Raw genomic sequence first — 24,318 nt, 5'->3', positions numbered from 1 at the left:
CTTTGTGTGAGGGGTTTATATGCTGCCCATTCAATATGTGTGTGACAGCGTGGGAGTAGGAATTGTAAAAAGTCAGTAGAAAGTAGAGAGAGTCAGGAGAGAGAGAGAGAGAGAGAGAGAGAGAGAGAGAGAGAGAGAGAGAGAGAGAGAGAGAGAGAGAGAGCTACATGGCTAGATAGATACATATCTATCTATCTCGCTATCTAGCTAGCTAGCTATCTATAAATGTCTTGAATCCTTGTGTGTATGAAGTCCGACCAAGTGATGTTTTTTTTTTTTAGAAGAAAAGGTGTATTTTTTTTCAATAATAAAAGGTGTAATATTTCAGAAATAGAGTTGTATTTTTTAAATTCACTTGTGAAGATATGACATTCTGTCCCATTAATATCATAGCATTACAACGTAATTTTTGAAAAATACAATTTTTCTCGGTAGTGACATTTTTTTTCTTGAAAATAATATAACTTTATTCTCATAAAATGTTGTGGGAATAAAGTTGTTTTCTCTCAAAAAAAAATATGACTCAACAACTTTTCTTTTTCAAAAATTGGCAACTTTTTAATTTGGATGGAGTACATATGTGTACACCTGGTTTTAGCTGCCATTCGGATTATAAAGTGGTCCTTGGAAAAATGTCTCCCCTATTAGGGGTCCCTGGACCCAAAACGTTTGAGAACTCTACCAAAAGTGGATTTCTTTTTTGCCCTGCAAGCATATCGGAGTCGGCTTACTGATCTTTCCTGATGCTGTTAAGGCATTAATAGCATCCTGACTGCGTCCCGCCTTTCACTCCTTCGCACACAATGGGATTACCTCTGAGCGGATCTCTGCCAAATCCCCACTGACTGTTCCATCTTGCTTTTGTTGTCAGTCAACTCTGGTCACGACATTCTCTCTCTTTTTTTTTTTTAATTTAATTTGAGAACTGGTGAGCAAATAAGCAACTGGGGTACACAATAAATCCTTCACGATACCTGGGATGCCTCCAATGTGAGGAATGCTTCACTTTTATTCTGAGGTCAAAAGCACTTACACTCTGTACTTTAGGCCGAGTACACACATAAGGATATTTCATATCTTAAGTGACTGTTAATCAGTTAAAAACTGCACTCAAAGAAATAAAGATAAAAAATAAATAAATAAATAAATAAAAACGCCATTTGACAATTTTGATTGCACTGTGTGTGGTGTGCTCAGATAATCTCAACACAAACCACCACACATAAAGATTCTTACCCACCACCGGACTAAAAATTAAGCAAAAAATAAAATAAAATAAATAAACACTGTCAGATAAAGCAAAAAATAAAATAAAATAAATAAACACTGTCATAGACCCGGTCCCGACATTTCCTGAGTGTTTCCAATGTCTTCAAAAAGAGTTGCTCTGAATCTTGCCACCTGGGGCAAAAATCGAGGAGGTCATGTTTTTTTTTTTTCTTTACGATTGTTTGCTTATTTATCTTGTTCTTTGATTGGCTACATTCTGTTCCACGCCAGGTCTCCCCGTGCTTGCGTGGGTTTTCTCCAGGTACTCTGGTTTCCTCCCACATTCCAAAAACATGCATGCATGCAAATTAATGAAACACTGTAAATTGTCCCGAAGTGTGATTGTGAGCTCGGATAGTTGTTCGTCTATGTGTGCCCTGCCATTGGCTGGCAACCAGTTCAGGGTGTACGCAGCCTACTATAGCCTCCAGTACGCCCGCGACCCTTGTGAGGATAAAGCGGATCGGAAAATGGATTGGTGGATGTTCCACGTCACAGTTCACGGAGTCATGTCTGATTTCCCCACACACCAAGATAACACACATCGTAAATAGTGAACACATTAAGTACTGAAAATTGAGAGCACGACTTGTATAAGTTGAAATACTGAACTCAACAAGTAAAAAAAAGTAAAGACAGTAAAATGTCTTGGCTCAGGTTTTATTCCTAGCGAAACAAGAGAATCTCCGTGGTTCAGACGCCTCCACAGTATGTCTCTGCTGTCCCTGTTTTTCCACCTTATAAGTCAAAATGTGGGGCGTAAGAGTAAAAAGTTCACAAAATGAAATACTCGGGTAAAGTACGGATAACCCAAAAAATCTACTTCAGTGCATAACTATGTATGGCCTTTGAACGGTGGAAGGCTAAAGGTGAGAGACGCGACGCGCAAACTGTGGCTCTGGAATTCCACTGTAACGTGCCTGTGTCGCTAAGTCTGCGTCTTGTGTCTGTGTGGGCCCGCGTGGGTGTCTCGAGTGGATGACTGTGGCTTCACTGGCAGCGTTTACAACGATCCCCCCCCCGTCAAACATTTTTGAGGAGCTCACCGCTGAAATCTCCCGCAGTCCAAATACACCAACTCGGCTTGTTGCGAACAAACCCGAGGCCGTATTCGCACACATTCATTGTGGTTCGCCCGCGATATAATGAACACGTAGGAGTGATTCTAAGATCAGGTCCTACGTATCTTTGGCTGGATTTGCACTGCAGTTTCAAGTTGCCAATTCGGATTAAATGTCTGTATCAGAGGTTTGAATTTATATTCATGAAACCCAAAAAAATAAGGCCCAAATTGCACTACATCAATTTCAAAACATGACTGCGCCAAATAAAACAAATAGAGCGGTGACTCGAGATACGAGTGACACATTTCCAAACTGTGTCACTTGGGAATGAAAACGTCGGGATTGTGTCACTTGAACTCTGCATTGTAAATCCAGCCTTTGTTTCCTGATGTGTGTCACCAAAAAAAAGTCACAAAACACACGCACAGTGCAGTGGCTGAGTGGCTGAGGTCAGCAGAGTGGTCTACAGAGAGAAACCATGTCCTGCCCCTCCCTCGATGTGGCAATTGGGGGCCGCTACAGCAGCATGTGCTTACTCAGAGAGATTTTATTCACAGGAATAAATACCTTTTTTTTTTGTTTTGTTTTTGTTTTTGTTTTCTAAGCAGGCATATCCTGGGACACGCTCAAGGTTTCAGCAGCAGGTTCCTGTGTTGCTGTTGGCTTGTGGGCACGCTTTAAACTGGACAAAAAATGTAGTCATTGTTGTTTGTAGAAAAATAGGAGGGTCCCTGGAGACCCCGCCCACTCCTCAAGTGTGACATTTAGCCACCAAGTAGATCTTGTTATCCTATTTCGGAAAATGAAAGTTCGACTTTCTGCATCTCTTCCCCACTGTTACATAACAATAGAGCAAATTTACATAATAACCACGCGAGTTTCTCTGCCTATGTCATGATCAGCTGGACGGGGTGAAGATCCAGAGCCACTTTCAAGTGACAAGACAGAGATTGCATGAGTCCATGCAACACACACACTGCTGCCACCTTGAGTCCAAGTGTTTTTTTTTTATCGTCTTTTTCTCTCACACTCTGAGCTCTGCTTCCCTAAGTAGAAGCAGGCAGCCATCTGTTGTGCACACTTGCTGGCGAGAGGACAACAGCCAGAAATGCAGAATGATGACCAGATTACAAAACATGGCCCGAATGTGCACTCGCAGACCAGCTACGTAGATACTTATGGCTAAGATTCAATTCGCTGTTTTGCATACACTTGCTGGCAAGAGCAAGCCCACTGTTATGCATACAGTATACACTCAGTGACAAAACGTATCCCGCAGTTACGTACACACTTGCCAGCGAGATCCGGCCCACTTTTAGGAATACACTTGCTGGTGAGTTACACCCCGGCAAGAGCCAGCCTTCTGTTACACACTTGCTGGCGAGATCAAGTCTACTGTTATGCATATACACTCACTGACAAAACCAAGCCCCCAGTTATGTACACAGTTGCTGGTGAGATCCAGCCCAGCTGGTACTCACCAGCGAGATCCTGCCCACTTTTATACATACACTTGTTGGTGACATACACCCTAATGTTACACATGCACTTGCTGGTGAGATTAAGCTTGCCTGTTCTGCATACACTTGCTAAGAGATCCAACCTGCTGCGAAGCATACACCCGCCGGCGAAATCCAGCCTGCTTTTAGACTCATCATTGGTCTAACAGTATGTGGCCCAGGATGAGGGCTGGACCAATTGCTTGACAGCCATTCCCTAAAAATGGGCTACTTTCATCAAGACCACCCAAAAATGGTGTGTCAATCATTCCTGATCTTATTTTGACAAAAGCACGTCCCAGAGATGGCAGCACGAGTGGACGAGTCCATCTGCATATGAGCTCTGAGGTTTGGGCTTTGAAGCTTGGCTTTGGCCTTTCCTTGTGTGGAGCAGGCATATTCAACATGTGTTTTCGAGATTTTCTCCACCCATATTTGAAAAACATCTATGTGAGGTTCACTGAAGACACGATATTGTCCATAGGGCGTGAATGTGACTGTGAATCATTGTCTATATGTGCCCTATGATTGGCTGGCGACCAGTGCACGGTGCACCCAGCCTCTCACCCAAGACCAGCTGAGCTCGGCTCCGACACACCCTTCCTTACACAATCTTATTGCGAGAGTTATTGAGACACCTGGAATGCATAAAACACCTCCTTTAAGAGTCCCCTGCTGCTGTTTTGTTGGAAATCAGATCCACTCCCCCTGTTAACAAGTAGAGGGAGGCAAGGGGATATTTATAATGTCTTTAAAAAAAAAAAAAAAAAGATTAATTCATTGGTGCACCACAGTGGTAGTTGAAAGCGCAGGCCAAGCACTCAGCTGTTTCTATGAAGGGGAAATCTGAGCAGCGCCCAAGGTAGTTGAGCGGGGGTGGCAATCGTGCTATGTGGCCGCTCGATGGGCCAGCTCGCTGACTGGCTGACTGGGCGTTGCGCTCTTGATGCCATAATGGCATTATTGCCCCAAGGGACAAAAGTCTGGCAAGAGAAAGGAGGGCTACGATCGTCTTTGAAACCCGACGCTTGTGTTTAGGATAACGGCTCACGGCATTTCTTCCCTTACCTTGATCACGGGGGGGACAATGGGTGTCAAACCAGAGCCCACGTGTGAACGATGTTTGCAACGGTTAGTGTGGAGTTCTTCTTTTTATGTTAACAGGATAAGGCCCCGGTGACAACAACCAGAGGTGGCTGAAGTACTCACACACTCTACTTAAGTAGAACTACAAAAACCAGGATAAAAAGACTCTTGTATTAGTTGAAGTACTGATTCAACTACTTCAGTAAAAATAGGATAGATCCTGAAATGCAATTACGTACAAAAGTAAAAAGCAATCATGAGTTGCTAGTCAATTATATGCCAATTGTACAATGCCAATTTTGATGACTTGGAACAAGAAAACCCCCCTTTTTTTAATACTAAGCGCAAGCTAGCATTAGTTTTTTTGTTATAAAAACAACATGTTTCCATTACATTTAACAACAATACGAACTGAGTAGCTAAAAATGATAAGTTAGCTAATGTTTACAAGTAACTAGCTGATCTTGTAAGGAGTACAAAGCACTGATGTCGATTTTCAAGAGTTGTCCGAAATATAAATTCTCAAAGCACAGATGACTGAAAACTCGAATTCAACATTTGTTCTTCAGTACTTCCCACCGCTGGCCAACCTTTCAGATCAGGTCAAGCTCTTCAAATCAAGATACAGAGCTGATCAGGATCCAAGTGCTAGCCACAGCCGAGCAGATAAGCGCTACAAGACAAAACGCCCTCCAACCAACAATTTCTCGCTCATTCAATTATTCGCCCCCCACCCCACAAAAAAACTCCGTCTGCCACAGACCCGTTGTTCCTCATTAGGGGAAACAAAGGAGCTCCGAGATGCATCAAAAGGCTTATTGTCCTCAGTGAAACAGTGAAAAGTCCCAACCCCCGCACCCCAAACATAGCATCTCTAAATCCACACAATATGCGCATACACACACACACGCTCATAGAGAGGATTGTTCGTAAGAGAAAGTGACAGACAAGAGAGGCCTGTGTACCAACAGGGAGGCCCAAGCTGGGACAGCATGGTGCACCACAACCATGCAGTGAGGACCGCAGCTTGGTCTCTTGGCTAGCACTGCTACACTTGAGAGACTCAAAAGTCCATCGATAGGCTTCTTCTTCTCATATCATGCAACTGGATCTACACAAGTCTCTTAATCGCTTCATTATTCCAATAGCGGATGAAATGCTGTTGCCCCCCCCAAACTCCCCTCCCCCACAAATGTTTGTCACGTTTTAAAACTAGCCCACTAAAGTGCATTTTTATAATACCCATCTAGATGTGTACCTTCATCATTTGTGTTCAAAACTGTTGCTTGAAAGATAACGCCATGATGACGATGCTATTGACGAGCACTTCGATGGTGTTTCCCATTATGTGTTAGCATTCAGCCAGTAGACTTTAAAAAGGCAATTTGGGTCACTGTAAGAGAATATGCACAAATTCCACACAGAAAGGTCAGATTCAAGATTCAAATCCAGAACCGATGAACTGTGAGGCAGACCTGCTCACCACTCGTCTGTCGGCTGCCGCTATAATTCCGGACAAATCATTTGGACAATTGTACCCCGACAAAGGTTTGGGGATTCAGTTTTCCATTTTAACCACAAATCCAGCAAACAACTTTTGGGATGAATTAGACCCCCCCCCCCCAAAAAAAAAAATCCCACTTCAAAACACCGTATTTTATCTCATTTCACTTCATGTAAGTGTGATGGCCGCATGTCCCAAACATTTTTGTCCGCATGCTGTATTACAATGAGTGTCGGTAAAAGCCTCGAAAGCTTCCCAGCCCTTATTTTCTGTGGGAGTAACGACATCCTGAGCTAGCCAAGATCCCGCAAAGGCAATAAAAAGATAAAACACACACACACACACACACACACACACACACACACACACACACACAGTTTACAGTGAGACGCTGGGGTGTAATTGCGCACTTATCTAAATAAGCACTGGTGAGTGTGTTTACCTGAGAGAGCTGTCATCATAAATGATCGTAAAAACTATTGTTGGACAACGGTAAACGTCAGCTGCGCCGTGAAAAATGAACAGGTCAAAAAGTGTCAAATATAAAAGGGGACGAATACTATCGGCGTCAAAAGATGGTCAATTTGTTTCTATGGAAACCACACAGGGACAGATGTCAACGCCCGTCATGGCCGCTATAGAGACAAATAAAATTACATTTAATATGTTGATCTAATTTTTGGAAGCCCCGCAACTTTTGTCTATTCATCCATCCATCCATTTTCTTATCCGCAGGCGTGCTGGAGCCTATCCCACAGCCGTCTTCGGGCAGTGGGTGGGGGACACCCTGAACTGCTTGCCAGCCAATCGCAGGGCACACATAGACAAACAACCATTTTAAATTCAGCATATTTGGACATACGATGCTTCCGCCCGACTGCGATTCTCTGCTTTATCCTGAGACAGAGACGAGCAGTCTGATGTGCACAAAAGCACAGATTTTTAGTTTTCTTTATTTTCCAGATTCTGATTCTTACAAAATTATTTTTTGTTCAGTTTCTCTGCAGCCCGATACCAAATGGCACACGGACCTTCAGATTACATCTAATGACACCTCTGGGCACCCATAAAGCCCATGGAATATACTTAAACACACACACACACACACACACACACACACACACACACACACACACACACCTCTAATAGCAGCCTTAGGCAGACACACAAATCCCAGGGGTTCAGGCATTTTAGTCAGGCGACAGACCAGCCAATGATGGAATACGATGCCACACACACACACACACACACACACACACACACACACACACACACACACGCACACACACACACAAACCACCACAACATAAGGGACAGAGCAGAGTCTGCATCATGGCACACATTCCTTCCCCTGTTGTCATCTGCTAATGTGCTGCATAACACAAGGATGCCATAGGACACCGCAACGCAAACACGCACACCGCATCTCGCAAGACGTAAACATCATCGTCGGTATAATTTTCGATCCCGACGGCATATTTTGTTGCCGCGCGTCTCGCGAATGTCACAAAGTAGGCATGCGGTCGCTATATGTGTCTATTTCCTTTCCCAACTTTGACCCCGTTTGCCTCGAAAAGAGTTTAAAAATAAAATGAAATCCATGTCAACCCTTCTGTGTTGTTGTGTTGAGCGACTGTGAATGACTTTGTAGTACACTTAAGAGGTGACCAGTCCAGATTCAAGGAAAGGGAAAGCGGAGTTACATCTTAATATCCGACGCTTGAAACAAAGTGATGAACAAAATCCAAACGTCACGTAAACATTGAATCCAAGATTCAGCTCGTCTGGTGTCCATCAAGCTACTCCTCTTATAATCGTAATTCAATTGTACGATTCCATGGAATTACTCCTGAACATCCCGCGCTTGAAAAAAAAAATCAATATAAACACATCACGTCAAAGTTTCACCCAACCTCCGAGCGAGTCAGTGAATGCGTCTTATCAGTTTCGAACTGTGTTCTGTCAACCCGCTGCTCTGAAACTCTTGACTGAGACGTACAAGGCCAAACAACCCACTGCAGCACACCGCCGACTACACCATCGCGTGCCCTTTGCTTCGCTCCCAAAGTGACGCCAGATGTCACATCAAGAGAGCTTTGGTCACCGCGTGGCAAGCAGATGAAGAATTTGAGAATTTCCAGGAAATATTTGCGGAGTCCGACTCAGCATTGAAGTGGCCAAGAAGCCCGAGAGGTTAAAGCTGTCCGGTTTTAATGAGCGGCACCGCGTGACTGCTTTGCAGTGCTACGGCGGCTAATGCCGGAAAGGATAGGGTGTGTGGAGGGTGGGGGGGTATTACACTAATGTCTCCCGGGACACTCGGGGAGCTGATTCCTCGGAGCTCAAAGGCTGAACTGCAGTTCCTAATTTCCCCGAATATCACTCATCAAAGTGCCCAACGCCTTTTGGCAAAAGGTGACTGTGGCTCATGTTTTGACTGACGTAATCAAGCCACCGTCAGCCCAATGTTGACTTAGAATGTCACTCAGTAGCATGGAAACACTTCCAAAAAAAATTCTAATTAGGATCGACGCCTATAAATCAGACATTGAACACAAGCAAAAAAAACAAAAAACAAATGCAGTATCTTGCAACGCTAACAAGCTAGATTTCCTCAAACAGTGTCCATCCCTAATGTCACGTTTGCGAGGTGGCGGTGGACCCCAAAAAAAGCAGGTAAGAGGGAGGAGCAGGGTTCACTTGACAAATTGTATTAAAACATAGAGAAAACTAAATCCAAAACATCCAAAGTCCAAAGTATCAAACAAAAATCATGACTGAAGCTAAAACATAACAGTGACTGAAACATGACTGAAACAAACCTGACAGCAGCAAACAAACAAACAATGACCCGACAATGAGTAGTCGGGCGGGAGTCCTTTTATACAACTAATTACATAATGACCAACAGGTGTGCAGCTGCAGGGGGAGCCCTACAGTGCCACCTGTTGGTCCCAAACCGAAACATGACAATTCCACCCCTACTAGAACACTGCAGTCCACCAAATACAGGCTCGAGTACCAATAAAGCATCCCCCCATTTGAAGTTGCGTAGATGCTTGGAAAAAATAAATAAAAAAATCCAACAAGCATGCCTTTATCAAGATCTGCATTAAAACTTAATCAAGTTCCTTAGTGGAGGTTACAATATTAGATCCTTAACATTTCAGGAGCTTCCAATTTCAACAGTGGCCGCTTTTGCATTGTGGAAAATGTAAACATGGCTTTTTTTTTTCCTGTGAGTTTCCCCCCCCCCCCCCAGGCCCCCCATAGGATAAGGGACAATAGTGTCTGACTTTTCACAAGCCTGACAATGCAGTGTCGCAACTGACAAACAGAACCGCGCGCCATACATCATAGCAAGAAGCAGACCCAAAGAAAGAACTGGACGGAAGATGGCGAAGCCAGACTCTGAGAGTGCGGTCGCCGCTGCGTGCTTGTGAGACTGTGAGTGTGCGTGTGCATGTGCGTGTTTGTGTGTGTGCCCGTCCTGCTGTGTTTATGCATCATTAGCAACTGAGATTACCAGAATCAAAGCAAAAAAAAAAAAAAGGGAACCCACCGGTGTGATTATGGGGCACCTCAGATGTTCTTTTTTCTTTTTGCCCGAGGTTGTGTTGCTGCTAGACATTAAAAAAAAAAAAAAAGTGTGTGTTTATGTGCGCGCGCTGGCAGATGGACAAGAATGGTATTATAGTGTGGGCCTTTTCACTCAACAACACACAAACAGGACAATCTGAGGCCCTTCACACACCCACATTCCTTGTCCCACACCCCACCTTTGTTAAAGCCCCCGTCATATCCCTGCGACCCCCCCACCCCCCACCCCCTTGTCCCAGCCCGGATCACTAAAAGTGGGCCAACCAATCGCCACGGGGCAGCCAGATTGCATTTAACATGACAAAAGAAAAGTGGCCATTTGTGCCTATTGTGTTCACATGCATATACACGAGGAATGCCGTCTCCCAAATCCGCTTTCCTTTGGTGTATTTTTCTTGAAGTTCTCTCAAAATGAACTCCGGCTTGACCGTGTTCTCATATTCTAACATGCAAAATGCCTTTTCGTTGCTCAAGTGACTCTTGTCCCTTGAAAACAAAGAAAATGGCAAAACCTTGGACTCGCATTGCAGTTCAACTCACGTTGAACATGAAACATAGTTAGCTTTGACATAATTTGACATCATTTGAGCGAGAACTGGCCGTTATTGGACTATGAGATGATGTCATTATTTTGGAACATCATCCACACACGCAGTATGTGTGAATATGTGTGTGTTCTTCAGTCTTTACAAGCCAAGGAAGTCAGTGCAGCCAGGAAATGTGTTTCATGTGCGCTTGGAAGAGCTCATCTGTGTGACTTTTTCTGTCTATTTTTTTTTCCAAGTGCAGATGAAACACTTTAAAGCTCTTGGAAAAAAAAAAACCTTGCGAGTTTCTCAGACAAGGCAGTAAAAACAAACGCGTAACATCTCGGTTGCCAGTGTCACATGTTTGGCGACTGCATGCCTTTTCCATCGAGTGCTTTTTGGCGGTGCGATTCGCACCTGCTCTTTCAGACACAGGGTCCTCGCCTTGGATGGGAGAGGCATTCCCCTCGTGCCGCAACACATGCTTAAGCAATTATTAGGCCGGGCAAAGTGGGGGCAAGATGGGGCGCTTTGGACAACAGGTGAAGTTAACCCATAGATTGGAGCGCAGCTTTTGTATTTCTTCCAGAAAGAGAGGCAGACGAAAAGCTATCGGACATTAAAAAGTTAAAGGACAAGCCAATAAGAGGTCAACTAACTTATTAAACAAGATTAGACAGAGAGAGTGTAGCCCACAGGTCACAGAACAACAATCCGGCTAACACCAATTCATCACAAGTTTTCAGTGTTAGCTGAATAGTTAGCACATCTGTTTGACTGTTGAGAGGTTCCGGGTTCCAATCTCAGCTCAAGACTTCCCGTGTCTCTGTGCTTGCATGTGATTTCTCCTCCCACTTAACAACAAAAAAAAAAAAAAAGCGTCTTAGGTTCTTTGAAGACTAATTTGTACTTTGGTGTGAACGTGGCAGGTTGTTTGTTTATATGTTACCCCCCACGATTGGCTGGGGACAATTCTCGAGTGTAGTCCATCTTGTTAAATGTCTACTGGGACAGGTTTCAGCTGAGCCATGACCCATTATGACGTCAAATGTCACAAAAAATTAAATAAAAACAAAAACCAATAAAGGACACGTGTTGCATGAAAAATTGCTTGTGTAATCAGGATTCTATCAATTTTAAACTCAATTCCAGTTTCTGCTGCTTAATTTTCTCTATTGCCTGTCCCAGCTGACATTGGGTGACAGAAGCGGGGAGCCACTTAATATAAACAACAGCCACTCAAAATGATCATTTGCACAAATGGAAAATGCTGAGTTTTCAAAGAACATAACACGCATGTGTTTAGAAAGTGCGGAAGAAGTGGGATGCAAACTCCGCACAGGAGGGCCAACGCTGAGATTCAAACCCAAGACCTCTCGACTGTGAGTCAGATGTGCGAACCACTGTCCAACCCTCCTATACAGAGCAAACATCAATCAAACCGAGTGTTATTTAACAGGAACAACTAGACAGGAACTCAGAGCATTAAATAAATACACAAAGCAGAACCAACGACACAAACTCAGCAGGCATTCATCAGCATCTTCATAATTCAACAACATTTTGTCTGTATGGACAACTCTGTCTGGAATGGCACCATGGATCTTTTTTTTATTAAATGGCACAAGGGGTTGGAAGCAGATGGGGGTACCGGTGCTATTTAAAGGGCAGGTCACAACACTTCAAAACATTTATGCCCTTGGGGACACAGTGTGGCAAGGAAGGCAGCATATATAAAGTGAGGGGCGGAATGTAACTGCGTTAAAAACAAACAAACGTGGTGCATTATTTACAATGCATTTTCGATATTCTGTTGCACTGGAGCTGCATGATAAGATGTTACAGCACATTAATTGGCCGATAACCAGCAATACTTTGAGAAACGATAAGCTTTCTGATTGACAGCCGTTACAAACCACGGAAGCAACTGTTAATGCAGTCATAGAAGAGACAAAAGTCATAAATAAAATGAAAAAAACAAAAACAAAACAGGAGTTAAATGTAGTTGTGCGCTCACCAAGTAGAAGACAGAAGATGTCCAGAGCAACCAGAAGCTTCCTCTTGCTATTGTCGGCACCGTTGTTGTTGTTGTTTAACGTGGAGCTTCCCCCGTTCCTTGTCTCTTGTGCCATGGCTTTCTCATACAGGTAGTTTTGCATTGGACAACTCCACTCGTGTCGGATACGAATCCCACGGGTGCGCGCGCACTGGGCAAAACTGTCAGTTCTTTAAAAAAATAAGATATCTATATATATTTACATACAAAAATAAAATATAAAAACACACAAAAAAAGAAGTCCCAAAGTTGGGGAATATTGGGGGGTTTCAGCGCCGGCGAGTACTAAATGAACGGCAGCCAAGCGCCACTTTGCATTTCTTTAGAGAAATGAGGCGCACATCGACAGACGCTCTTGTTATATCTTCACGCTTCTACTCCTCCTCCTCGTCCTCGTCGTCGTCTTCCTCCCCCTGCTCTCTCTCTCTTCAAGTTTCCTCAGCAGACTGTCCACAAGGTTCAGCCCTCAAGCGGCTCCATCCCAGCATGGAAAACTTTTTTTCCTCTAGCCAGGATGGATGAGCCCGGACAGCTAAACACGTCCATAGCGCCCCTGGTGGTTACATTCAGTACGACACGCGCACCAGAGACCTTTAATCTGATAGAAAAAGGCGTGTTTGGCGCCACCCACTGGCCAAAAATATATTAATGCTGGATTTTAAAACTCGTTGAATCTCTGCGGTGGTGGTTCTCAAATGTTTTTTCACCAATTACAGTACCACCTAATTTCTATTAACTCTCAAAGCCCAAAGTGTTAACAATCATGACAGATGTTTAATTCCTTAAAAAAATTCGTATTATTGTAAGCCATTGTAACATGATGAAGAAATTCCACACTGCCTCCAGTTATAATCAAATGAGGGATCTGCATTTTTCTTTCCAGGGGGTGGAAATTCCAACATTGTTTCGGCAAAGCTCCTGAAGCCCAAGCTCACAGGTCAGCGCGAGGCTGCGGAGGTGACGGGCAATGAGTGCGCCTGCTAATGCATGGTGAATGATTGATACCTTGTTGGTCATGCCTTCTGTTTCTGATTGGTTGTTCTTCCTCGGGCACGATGGTTACTCAAAAAAATCTAATCGGAAATACAAAATTGACCAAGAGAGATTATTGATTCGATTTTTTAAATGTAATTTTTGCCAAAAATTATTTTACTAATGTCGCTACTATCACGACAAACGGACAGTTATAGCATTGTAATTTTGCTAAAATCACCCATTAATGTCAGACAGTGGTGTAGTCTTATAGTGACATCTAGTGGCCAGAAACCCAAATTACTTCAACCGGAACCGTCCATCTGCGCGGGATTCGGTTTACCAGTCATTCTCGGAGAGTGAATGGGCGTGTGTACGTTTGTTACAGTGTGATATTACGTTTTCATTTGTGTATGTGTGGGGCGGGAGGGGTGGGGGACGTTTGTTTTTATGCGTACGATGAATTTGCTTTCAAGGCAACGACGTGAAGTAGTGGTGCGTCCGCTTATGGTCACCTTTAAAGCCGAGAGAGGCGGGGTCATCCGTGAAGCACCGTCTTCCCTGAGCAAAGACACGAAGCGCCCCTCCCTCCGCGCGCCCCGCTGATTCACAGGCGAGCACAGCCACCCACTCGTCCACTCCGCGGTAACGCAGCGGAGACCCCAACCATCGCCGAACAGAGAAAGATGGCAGAGCGGCAACAGCAGAAGCACGAAGGCAGGGTGAAGATCGGCCATTACATCCTCGGTGACACACTTGGAGTGGGGACTTTCGGCAAAGTAAAGAGTTAAGTCGTGTTCATTATTGCCTTGTTTATGTTTGTGTGTATTTCGGTTGGGAAGTAGTTGACGTGAACCCCTCTCCTCCCCTTTTTTGGACGTGTGGAATCCAAGTTCGCGATGGTTAGTTGTTTTGCGCATCTACGCTGAGCAACCTTCGCGACGTAAGATCGCCAACGCGTAAATGCGATTCAAGAATACGTTCTCTTGAAAGTCAAATTCTTCCACCAAAACTGACCACCATCACTCGCTTTCTATGGGGCAGGTGGATTTGCTTGGACGACATAGTTTAAAAAAATGACACCAGTATACTGGTATTGCCAGTTTTATTTATTTATATTGTAGTTTTTTTCAGCGCCTTACGCTAAAGGACACCGGTTTAGCTTGTCGTTAACCTACCTTCTGTTTAAGATTAATTGGATAGTCTCGTTTCTAATTTACGCGGCTCAGAGTCTAGCGTCTCACCGTGTTGGTAGCTAAATTAGCCACTTAAACGCCTTATAAGTCAGGGGAGAAAAGCCACATAGTACGTGCTAATTACAGAGGCGTACATTTTTCACGTCAGCTAGTGACCACTTGTGACCTTGTGAGCCTCAACTTGACCACTCGCCGAATGTCAATGTAACAAGACCTTCATTTCACACGCAGTTGATGCTACAATACAATAAAACGTCCAGCAGGTTGTATCGTGTGAAGTAATTACATTATAGCAAGACGTACTCCACCCCATTTTGCATAAAATACAATTAAAGTCGAAGGTAACGCTAGCTGCATATAGTGCCATTAACAGTTAGGATTACCTACCTCCCCTTTTTGTGCTAATGCTTAATAATTGATGCTTGGAAGTGAAGCTTTTTAGGCGCATAAGCACTCTAAAAAGCTGTGCAACAGGTTTCCAAAACAACCCATTAGGAACTCCTCTCTCCTTGGCACCCACAAACATTCACTTGCAAATCTAAAATGTTCAAATAAATGTTGCAAAATTGTAAAAACTGTATGATGCAGTTTTACACCTCTGGAACAATGAAAAAATAAATACCAAACCCAAACTATTATATATCTAACAACTTTTAGCAAACGCACACTATTGTTTAGGATCAACTTTCAGAGACATCCGATAATCGGACCTTTGGTGACATTGATTTGCCGGGAAAAAGTTCAGTTCAATTAATGTTTTTTTTAAAATTAAAATTTCCAAAATCTTGGATTACGCTGGAGATAGTTTGAGTAATTTTAGCAAGATAGTTTTTATTTATCTACTTGGCTTTTATTTATTATTTATTTTAAATGTACCTTTTGTTTGTATACATTATGCTTTGAAATGTAATGATGTGAATTGTGAAGCACATTGAGTTACCTTGCGTATGACATGCACCATCTAAATAAATCACCTCAGTTAATCTCAAACGTGTGTCTTTTTTGTATCCTTTTTTTTTCTTAGTCGGAGAGCACCAGTTGACGGGGCATAAAGTGGCCGTGAAGATCCTGAACAGGCAGAAGATCCGCAGCCTGGATGTGGTGGGCAAAATCAAACGGGAGATTCAAAATTTGAAACTATTCAGGCATCCACACATCATTAAGCTGTGAGTGACGAACGTCAGTTTGACTGGCCTATTGTGGCTTTTGCTGTGCTCGTTGCTGTTTGTTTACCACCGCTGCACCGCCACCGAACATGCCCGCGAGGCTCACAGAAGGTAGAACGAACGCAGACAAGTCAGCTCAAGTTAAGACAGCACTCCCCGCATTGACTAAATCCTCACCAATGCGTCTTGGCTCCTCTTGTACAATGTTTTTCCCTTTGACCTTGCCTGCTTCCTCCCTCTCCCTTTCCCGCTCTCTCCTTCTGGCAAAGTGCGTCTCGACAAGCTCCGTGTTATTTTTAGGCCCCCTCTGAGGGTCAGCCCTCTGTCACACTGGAAGTTATGGCAGATATGCAAACTCTGAGCGGGTACGCTGTGGATCACTGCTACTGATGTATACACGATGCACTCAAACACGCTTTTTTACAAGAGGCTTCAAGCGTTGGTCAACGTGAAATAAACCCGCAGACGGCGATGAACAGCCAAATCTCACAAGCAGCCATTCATGAGATTGGGATTTTTATTCCCCGTGACCCTTTTTTCGATCGAAAAAGGATTTTTATTCCCCGTGACCCTTTTTTCGATCGAATAATCATGACTCAGCGGCCATACATCACGACTCAGCCTTGCCTTTTCCTGTACGACTGAGAGCCTCCACAAGCAACAAAGATCGAATAATCATGACTCAGCGGCCGTACATCACGACTCAACCTTGCCTCTGCTGTTTTTGTTTCAGTGCCTTTATGCATTAAACATACTGAGGATACATTAAGAGGCTTTGGGATCAGACAGGAGCCGTTCATCAATGTTTCTCCAGTTTTATGAAACACGTGCTTGTGTTTCAGATACCAAGTGATAAGCACGCCAACAGATTTCTTCATGGTCATGGAATATGTGTCTGGTGGAGAGCTTTTTGACTACATCTGTAAACATGGACGGGTAAGGCTTGATTGATTTCTTCACAGGAAGGACATTTTAGGTGGAATGTTGTTTCAATGTTTCTCCAGTTTTATGAAACACGTGCTTGTGTTTCAGATACCAAGTGATAAGCACGCCAACAGATTTCTTCATGGTCATGGAATATGTGTCCGGTGGAGAGCTTTTTGACTACATCTGTAAACATGGACGGGTAAGGGTTGATTGATTTCATTCACTGGAAGGACATTTCAGGTGGAATGTTGTTGTTTCTGCCTTTACAAAGACGATACTGCTTTGTTTTCACTGAGACAAAGTAAAATCTGAGCCAAACGCCGCCTTTTTCAGCAGATTAGTTCGGCCGTGGACTATTGCCACAGACACATGGTGGTCCACAGAGACCTCAAGCCCGAGAACGTTCTCCTGGATGCTAGCAAGAACGCCAAGATCGCCGACTTTGGTTGGATTTTTTTTTTTCGAACGGAAACTCTCAAAACTAGCCTATTTCTCCATCCATTACAAAAGCCAGTCTCATTAGGCCTTTGAATTTAGTAGTCCCGAAAAACACAATTGACACTGGTGGTCCACAGAGACCTCAAGCCCGAGAACGTTCTGCTGGATGCCAGCAAGAACGCCAAGATCGCCGACTTTGGTAGGATTTTTTTTTTTTTTTCGAACGGAAACTCTGAAAACTAGCCTATTTCTTCATCCATTACAAAAGCCAGTCTCATTAGGCCTTTGAATTTAGTAGTCCCGAAAAACACAATTGACATCCCATCTTGGCACGTCCATTTTTTAGCAAATAACGGATAATATCTGCTAATTGGCTTGTGCCAAACCGCGACTGTGTCGGGTTTACAGTATTACTTGTAGCAGTAATTCACAACCGCTGTTGTGCTGAAAGAATTTACGAATACAAAGAATGTTTCTTTAGTACTTTACTGCGTCTATGTCACTGACGTATAGTGACAGGCAGAACAATGAAACGTTATTTCATTCGATGTCAGAAGATAACATTGAAGCTGTTTATCCACTTGTTTCTTGCCAGTCATACAACTTACTACTATCTTTGAGTTCAACTCCAACCGCTGTTGTGCTGAAAGAATTTACGAATACAAATAATGTTTCTTTAGTCCTTTACTGTATCTGTGTCACTGACGTATAGTGACAGGCAGAACAATGAAACGTTATTTTATTCGATATCAGAAGATACATTGAACCTGTTTATCCACTTGTTTCTTGCCAGTCATACAATTTACTACTATCTTTGAGTTCAACTAGTATAACTTAGTCATGGGTTCCAACTTAGAATACGTATTGATTGCCTGTATCGGACCACAAAGAGGGTCAATACATTTTTCAAAACACCTATGCCAGCAGCAGTGAGGGGTCACCTAGCAACGAGCAGGTCTCATATCAGCGCTGGCAAGATGCCTTGAGGCCCAGTGTCATCCGATAGGAAGGGAACTGGGGGCGCGCCAGGCGGGGGGGAGGGTTGACACTCAGGGGGTGTGTTTTGTTGGCGAACCGCAGACTGGCAAGCGGTTGGAAGGAGTGTTAAGGACACTGGGGATGAACGATAAAGGAAGGTCAGCACATAGCGGGGGGGTCTGGTATCAGAGTGTTAGCTGAGGCCATGAGAGAGCGAGCGTCATCTGATTAGGTGAGCTTTGTTGCTCAGCGCTTAGAGACTTGGCACCTAAAGGCGGATAAAGATTGAAGTGTGCTCTTTTCACCCGTTAGACTCGTCTGCCGGTCGGAAAATAGTTGATTTGACACAAATTGTTATACTCAGTTTTGGTCAGGTATATGTTCGATATCGTGTGTGTTTCTCCGGCTGACAGGCCTGTCGAACATGATGTCCGACGGTGAGTTCCTGAGGACGAGCTGTGGTTCGCCCAACTATGCCGCCCCGGAGGTCATCTCGGGAAGGTCTGTAACCCAGTTTAAAAAAAACCACTGTCATAAAGGCTGTAATTTATGCTCGCAATCTGAGTTGTTTGCATATGAAGAGTAAGTCATAACATACTCTATCACGCCTTGTCGTCAGGCTATATGCAGGCCCAGAGGTGGACATCTGGAGCTGCGGCGTGATCCTGTACGCCCTGCTGTGCGGCACTCTGCCCTTCGATGACGAGCACGTGCCCACGCTGTTCAAGAAGATCCGAGGGGGCGTGTTCTACATCCCAGAGTACCTGACGCGCTCGGTGGCCTCGCTGCTGATGCACATGCTGCAGGTGGACCCGCTGAAGAGGGCCACCATCAAGGACATCAGGTGGGGACTCGAGCGCAGGGTTGGAAAATGTCAAAATTGCCCATTAGGTATCAATTTGAGTTTTTTTTGTTGTCATCTATACATGCCATACGACCTAGCTTACGACCAGTTCAGGGTATACCCTGCCTCTCGTCTAAAATCAGCTGTCCAATGTCAAAATCAATGTGACCCATGAGCACAAAAGTTTGTCCATCCCTTGCCCAACATTATGAGTTCATTAATTTCATTTTCCGCCTCTCAGGGAGCACGAGTGGTTCAAACAGGATCTGCCAGGCTACCTGTTTCCCGAGGATCCATCGTATGACACCACCGTCTTGGACGAGGAGGCCGTCAAAGAAGTGTGCGATAAGTTTGAATGCAACGAGTCCGAGGTGGTCTCCAGCCTCTTCAGCGGCGACCCTCAGGTATCAGTCAGCTAAACGCAGTCACCGTATATTTCCAGGAATCTACGGATGATGAAAATTGACATGTGAAAGGCAAATAGTGCACCATAAAGCCACCACCCAACATTAGTACACGTGTACAGTCTAAACAGATACGGTTGTAAATAGTCTACAAACCGCTGCCCTAGTCAGAAGTAAGTAGTGTTTGTCCATGCAGGACCAGCTTGCAGTGGCCTATCACCTCATCATCGACAACCGGCGCATCATGACACAGGCCAGCGAGTTCTACCTGGCCTCCAGTCCGCCGCAAGGCTCCTTCATCGAAGAGGGCATGCCGCTGCCACCGGGGGTTAAGCCGCACCCGGAGCGGATGCCGCCGCTGCTGGCCGACAGTCCCAAGGCACGTTGCCCGCTGGACGCCCTCAACACCACCCGACCCAAGCCGCTCGCCGTCAAGAAGGCCAAGTGGCACCTGGGCATCCGGAGCCAGAGCCGGCCGTATGACATCATGGCGGAGGTTTACAGGGCCATGAAGCACCTGGGCTTTGACTGGAAGGTGGGCGAGGATGTCTCATACGGGGGTGGCTAAGATTTTGTGTTCAAGGGCCACATTTGATTATTATAAAGGACAGATGGGGTGGGGCTTGGCGCTTAAAGTGTGTATAAAATATGTATTTTTTTTTTTTCAAATTCATTTTTATCAACCCTATAATGTAAAATGTGACTGGCCATATGTGGCCCACAGGCCGTATTTTGCCCACCCCTGGTCTAATACAATGTTTTATGCATCCCACAATTATATTTGTGTGGTAGGTGGTGAACCCGTATCATCTGCGAGTGCGCAGGAAAAACCCAGTGACGGGCAACCTGGTGAAAATGAGCCTGCAGCTCTACCAGGTGGACAACAGATCCTACCTCCTCGACTTCAAGAGCATCGACGGTTGGTGACAGAAACACCACTCGTGCATTGTTACTTGTCAGCTCCTCAACACATTGTACAGGGTAACACTGTACCAGCATTAAAAAGTAAATTTTACAGATGCCCCCGTTAAACGCTGCTTCTAGTTGACTTTGAATTAATTCCCTTGTTGACTAATTAGTGGACAACAGAAGATCGAACTCATGCCAAAGCTGGGACAGGATACTTTTGGGTGTTTATAAACTCAGGAACGCAACAAAATGTAACTGACCTCCCCTGTCCTCCGCGTTCCAGATGACATAGTCGAGGCTGCAGGCTTCAAGTCAGGGTCCTCCACCCCTCAGCGGTCTGGCTCGACGGCTGGCCTGTACCGGCCACGCCTCAGCATCGACTCGGCTAGCCACGTAGCAGAAATGCCTCAGCTCAGCTCGTCCCTGCCGGGCTCGCTGTGTGGCAGCTCGCCGACGCTCACCCCACGCCAGGGCTCGCACACCATGGACTTCTTTGAGATGTGCGCCAGTCTGATCACCACGCTGGCGCGCTGAGAGGAGTGACGCCAGGAAAGCGTCAAGAAGAAGGAGGAAGACAATCAGTCTTGGCGTCATCATCAACTTGAAAGTGGGACAGGACGTGAAAGGGGGCGGCAGCAAATCTTCACCTGACAAGTTGCAAAGGTTAAAAAAAAAAAAAGACTACCCCACTATCGCTGCTGGAATATCACCGCCTACCGTAACACTTCGTCCTGACGCTGATCAGAGGTCAGTTGTGAGTCTCGCGGGAGCACGTAGATGATTCCATTCTGGATCTAGATGGAAAAGGCTGTTGTCCGTGTACATTATATTTATCTCACAGTCACATGATGTAGCTGAACGAGGAAAATCACTTTATAGATTATTATGATGATGATTATTGTTCAGATTGCTACTTATTTTGTGGAGAGAGATTATTTTTAGGCATTGCATTATTTGAAAGCTTTTTATGATCATTGGAAAGGATAGTGAACCTCACATCATAGCGGGACAATAGAATGTTCTGCTTGGTACTGACCAGTGATGCATTTATGACAGCACAGACCCACTCCATCTCGTTGACCTTTTGTATCGCAACAATATAACGGACTAGCAGAACCTCCGAAGCCATCCTTTAACTTTGACAAACTGAACAAGCAATGTTTTAAGTAACATTCAACCATTTGGGATTGACAAATGACGAGCAGCCCTTCTTTCACAGTAACTCGCCCACGTATAAAATCAAGTTAAATGGAAAGTAGAGAGCACCCCTACTATTCACGGGCTAAAAATTTGCGATTAACTGTCACTGCCTCCTTAATAAGAGGTTTATAATTGTCATTACTTGGCACCATGATGCCACAAGATGGTGGCAAAGTAATATATGAAGCTCCTTCATTATTCATCGGAATAGGTCGTTGACGACAAAGCAGCGTGGATCGGAGCAGAACCCCCCCCCCCCCCACACTGTGAAAATGGGGCTCACTGTAGTCTCAGAGTAAAATATAAATAGCCGCACGCTAATATTAAGTAACAATAAAACACTTCAGAAGAAGTTCAGAATAATGTTATTTAACTGGCACACAGGTGTAAAATAAAATCAAAGTTGTGTAAAACGCGAAATTATGACAACCTAGAATCCAGTATTCGGAAACAATAACACGAGAGTGATGAATGAGGAGAAATGTTTTAAAATCAAATACCATTTAAACGTCGCTAGCTATAGGCTACCATTTTCAAACAAAGCACTCTTGAATGAAGAATGAGGAGCATGTCATTCTTTAACTAGCACACAAATATGAAATCCAAGTTTTAAAAACTAAGACATCTATTTAGAGACGATAAAACACTTACTTGAACTGCAACTATCTCACAAGTGTAAAAACTAAATGGTATAAAACGCTATCACATAACTAGCAAGAAGCTCACATAGCAGGTGACCTACAGCGTCATTCAGCACACTACTTCATGCCAGATAATCTTGTCTTATTTGTGTCCAGAGTTATCCTTCCCATCTGGCTGAATTTAGGTCAAAATGTGTACAATATTTCAAGCTGCTCATAACAATGTGCACAAGATTGCAGACACACGATTAGTTGAGTAATGGCTGATCGCCCGTGGAAACAGACAGGACGCGCGTGGCGATCTGTAAATTTGATGAAAAGACAGGCGATGGTTCTGGCGTCAAAGGTAAAGCGAACGAGCAGAATCATGAATGCTGAACCGGGAATATGCGGGGCTTCGCTGTAAGTAACTTTAAAAGAAGCACTGTGAGATGGTGTGTATCTGTGCACGCCATACAAAACTTTTCCAGCTGCCTTAAACAAATGCAAACGACTACTTATATATGCTGTGTGTGTGTGTGACTACGTTATTTTAGGAATGTAAAACTATGGAGGAAAGTCTGTTAAAGTTGAATCATCCTCTTATGTTCGATAGTGCACTGTTGCCTTTCTGCTGTTTTAGTTGTTTCTTACAAACACTAGTCACGGGTCAGTGTGGCCGGCTTCACACTTAATCCTCCCCAAAATATGCGCATTATTTTGGAAAAAGAAAAGGAACAAAACAGGGCCAAGAGAACAAGTTTAATCATAAAACTTTTTTTTTTTTTTAAAGATTCTTAAACGAGTCAGTTTGACCCACAACATAATACACCATTACTAATCGGTTCTGTATTTAACATTAGATAATACTTAACCATAAATGTGTATTTTTAAAATCGCTCTCGAGTTTATTACATTTTTTTTAAATGTATTTTAAAACAGGTGAAATTGGACTGCAAGATAACAAAAGGGTTAAACAAAGAGAGGTCAGTAAAATCAGGCTAACTCAGTCTACTGCTGGTATTAATTTATTCGTTTAAATCATAACTCAAGGGTAGGTAGTGATGAACCAAAATCTGTGTGTAAATGAAAATGCATTTGCAGGAGTTCAAGTTTCAAGCAACAGGTGGCACCATAACATCATTTTAGCCAACTACGATCCTAAATGAAATTGTATTTGGAAAAGGCAATGAACCTTTAAGTAAATAGTAATACAATTATGTTTTTCCTTCATGGCCTATTTATTACTTATATCATAACTTCTGAATATCACACACACACAATATACACACATTATATATATTATTGTTATTTGTAAAGTCATATCTATAAAAGTAACTGAAATGTATCATTCGCTTAAAATTCCTCCTTTTCTCGTATTGACGTTGGAATAAAAAAAGTCATACTTTTCCTCATTAATCTCAGAAAGTAACTTTTTTTTCGTAATTATGACTTTTTGTCCTCTAGTTTCCTGTCCAGTGGTCCCTTTTTTAAGATTTAATTTTCTGATACGAACACTAGATGGTAGCAAAGGACTCAACTCACTTCACAATTTACCGGAGTTTGCCACATAGTGACTAATTCTCAAAAAAGAGTACCAGTTGTTTAATGCCACTGAAAGTATCAACGTCGCAGTGGTAGAGCCCTGATATCTAATCACAAATGGTGTTGAAACACATGTAGACAGACAATATAACAACCTTGACAGGCCTAAATTCTTTATCCTCTGCAAAAAATGGCTACCATGACAACAGCTCATTTGATTCATGTATTAAGCTGCCCCTGGTGGCTAAGGTGCATCCACACACTAATTACAGATTTTCACATATAACGAAAATTGTTTTTATGACCCTTAGTTCGAAAATTGAAATCTTTTTGCCTCACAGTCCAAATATCATATTTTCAGTTTTATTTAAGCTCGAGTAAAATTGCAACTCAGTTTCAACTCATTTACATTTCATTATATTTTCAACAATAATCCCATAATTGCAATTTCTTTTTTGATTTACATTCATCCTCCTCCATATCATTAAAACACATTAAAAAACATTCATAAAAC

General features: G+C 43.6%; 2 protein-coding genes and 1 long non-coding RNA gene across 4 annotated transcripts in view; 1 reads left to right on the top strand and 2 right to left on the bottom strand.

Annotated features, from left to right (window-relative positions):
• Positions 1-12,708, bottom strand: part of plpp3 (phospholipid phosphatase 3) — a 53,284-nt gene extending 40,576 nt beyond the window's left edge. For both annotated transcript variants that reach the window (XM_019896860.1, XM_019896861.1), the window contains exon 1: positions 12,567-12,708. In XM_019896860.1, the coding sequence (XP_019752419.1) occupies positions 12,567-12,708 (142 nt within the window). The remainder of the gene's footprint in view (positions 1-12,566) is intronic.
• On the bottom strand, positions 912-7,151 carry LOC109532183 (uncharacterized). Its single transcript, XR_002171334.1, has 2 exons — positions 1,800-7,151; positions 912-974 (listed from the first exon to the last, which is right to left on the bottom strand). It is a non-coding gene; the product is annotated as an uncharacterized LOC109532183 (long non-coding RNA).
• A 1,428-nt stretch (positions 12,709-14,136) lies between the features above and the next one.
• prkaa2 (protein kinase, AMP-activated, alpha 2 catalytic subunit) lies at positions 14,137-23,991 on the top strand. Its single transcript, XM_019896695.1, is given in 10 exon segments — positions 14,137-14,363; positions 15,798-15,939; positions 16,782-16,922; positions 17,169-17,311; positions 18,696-18,783; positions 18,902-19,126; positions 19,368-19,530; positions 19,727-20,065; positions 20,323-20,449; positions 20,723-23,991. Coding segments are annotated over 10 exon segments (1,719 nt in total). The 5' UTR covers positions 14,137-14,263; the 3' UTR covers positions 20,974-23,991.
• The last annotated feature ends 327 nt before the right edge of the window (positions 23,992-24,318 follow it).

Source organism: Hippocampus comes, unplaced genomic scaffold, assembly GCF_001891065.2.
Source record: "Hippocampus comes isolate QL1 unplaced genomic scaffold, H_comes_QL1_v1.1 scaffold22, whole genome shotgun sequence".
In the NCBI taxonomy this organism is placed as follows: Eukaryota; Metazoa; Chordata; class Actinopteri; order Syngnathiformes; family Syngnathidae; genus Hippocampus; species Hippocampus comes.
Note: the sequence above shows the minus strand (reverse complement) of the source record. Positions and strands in the feature narration are given on the sequence as shown.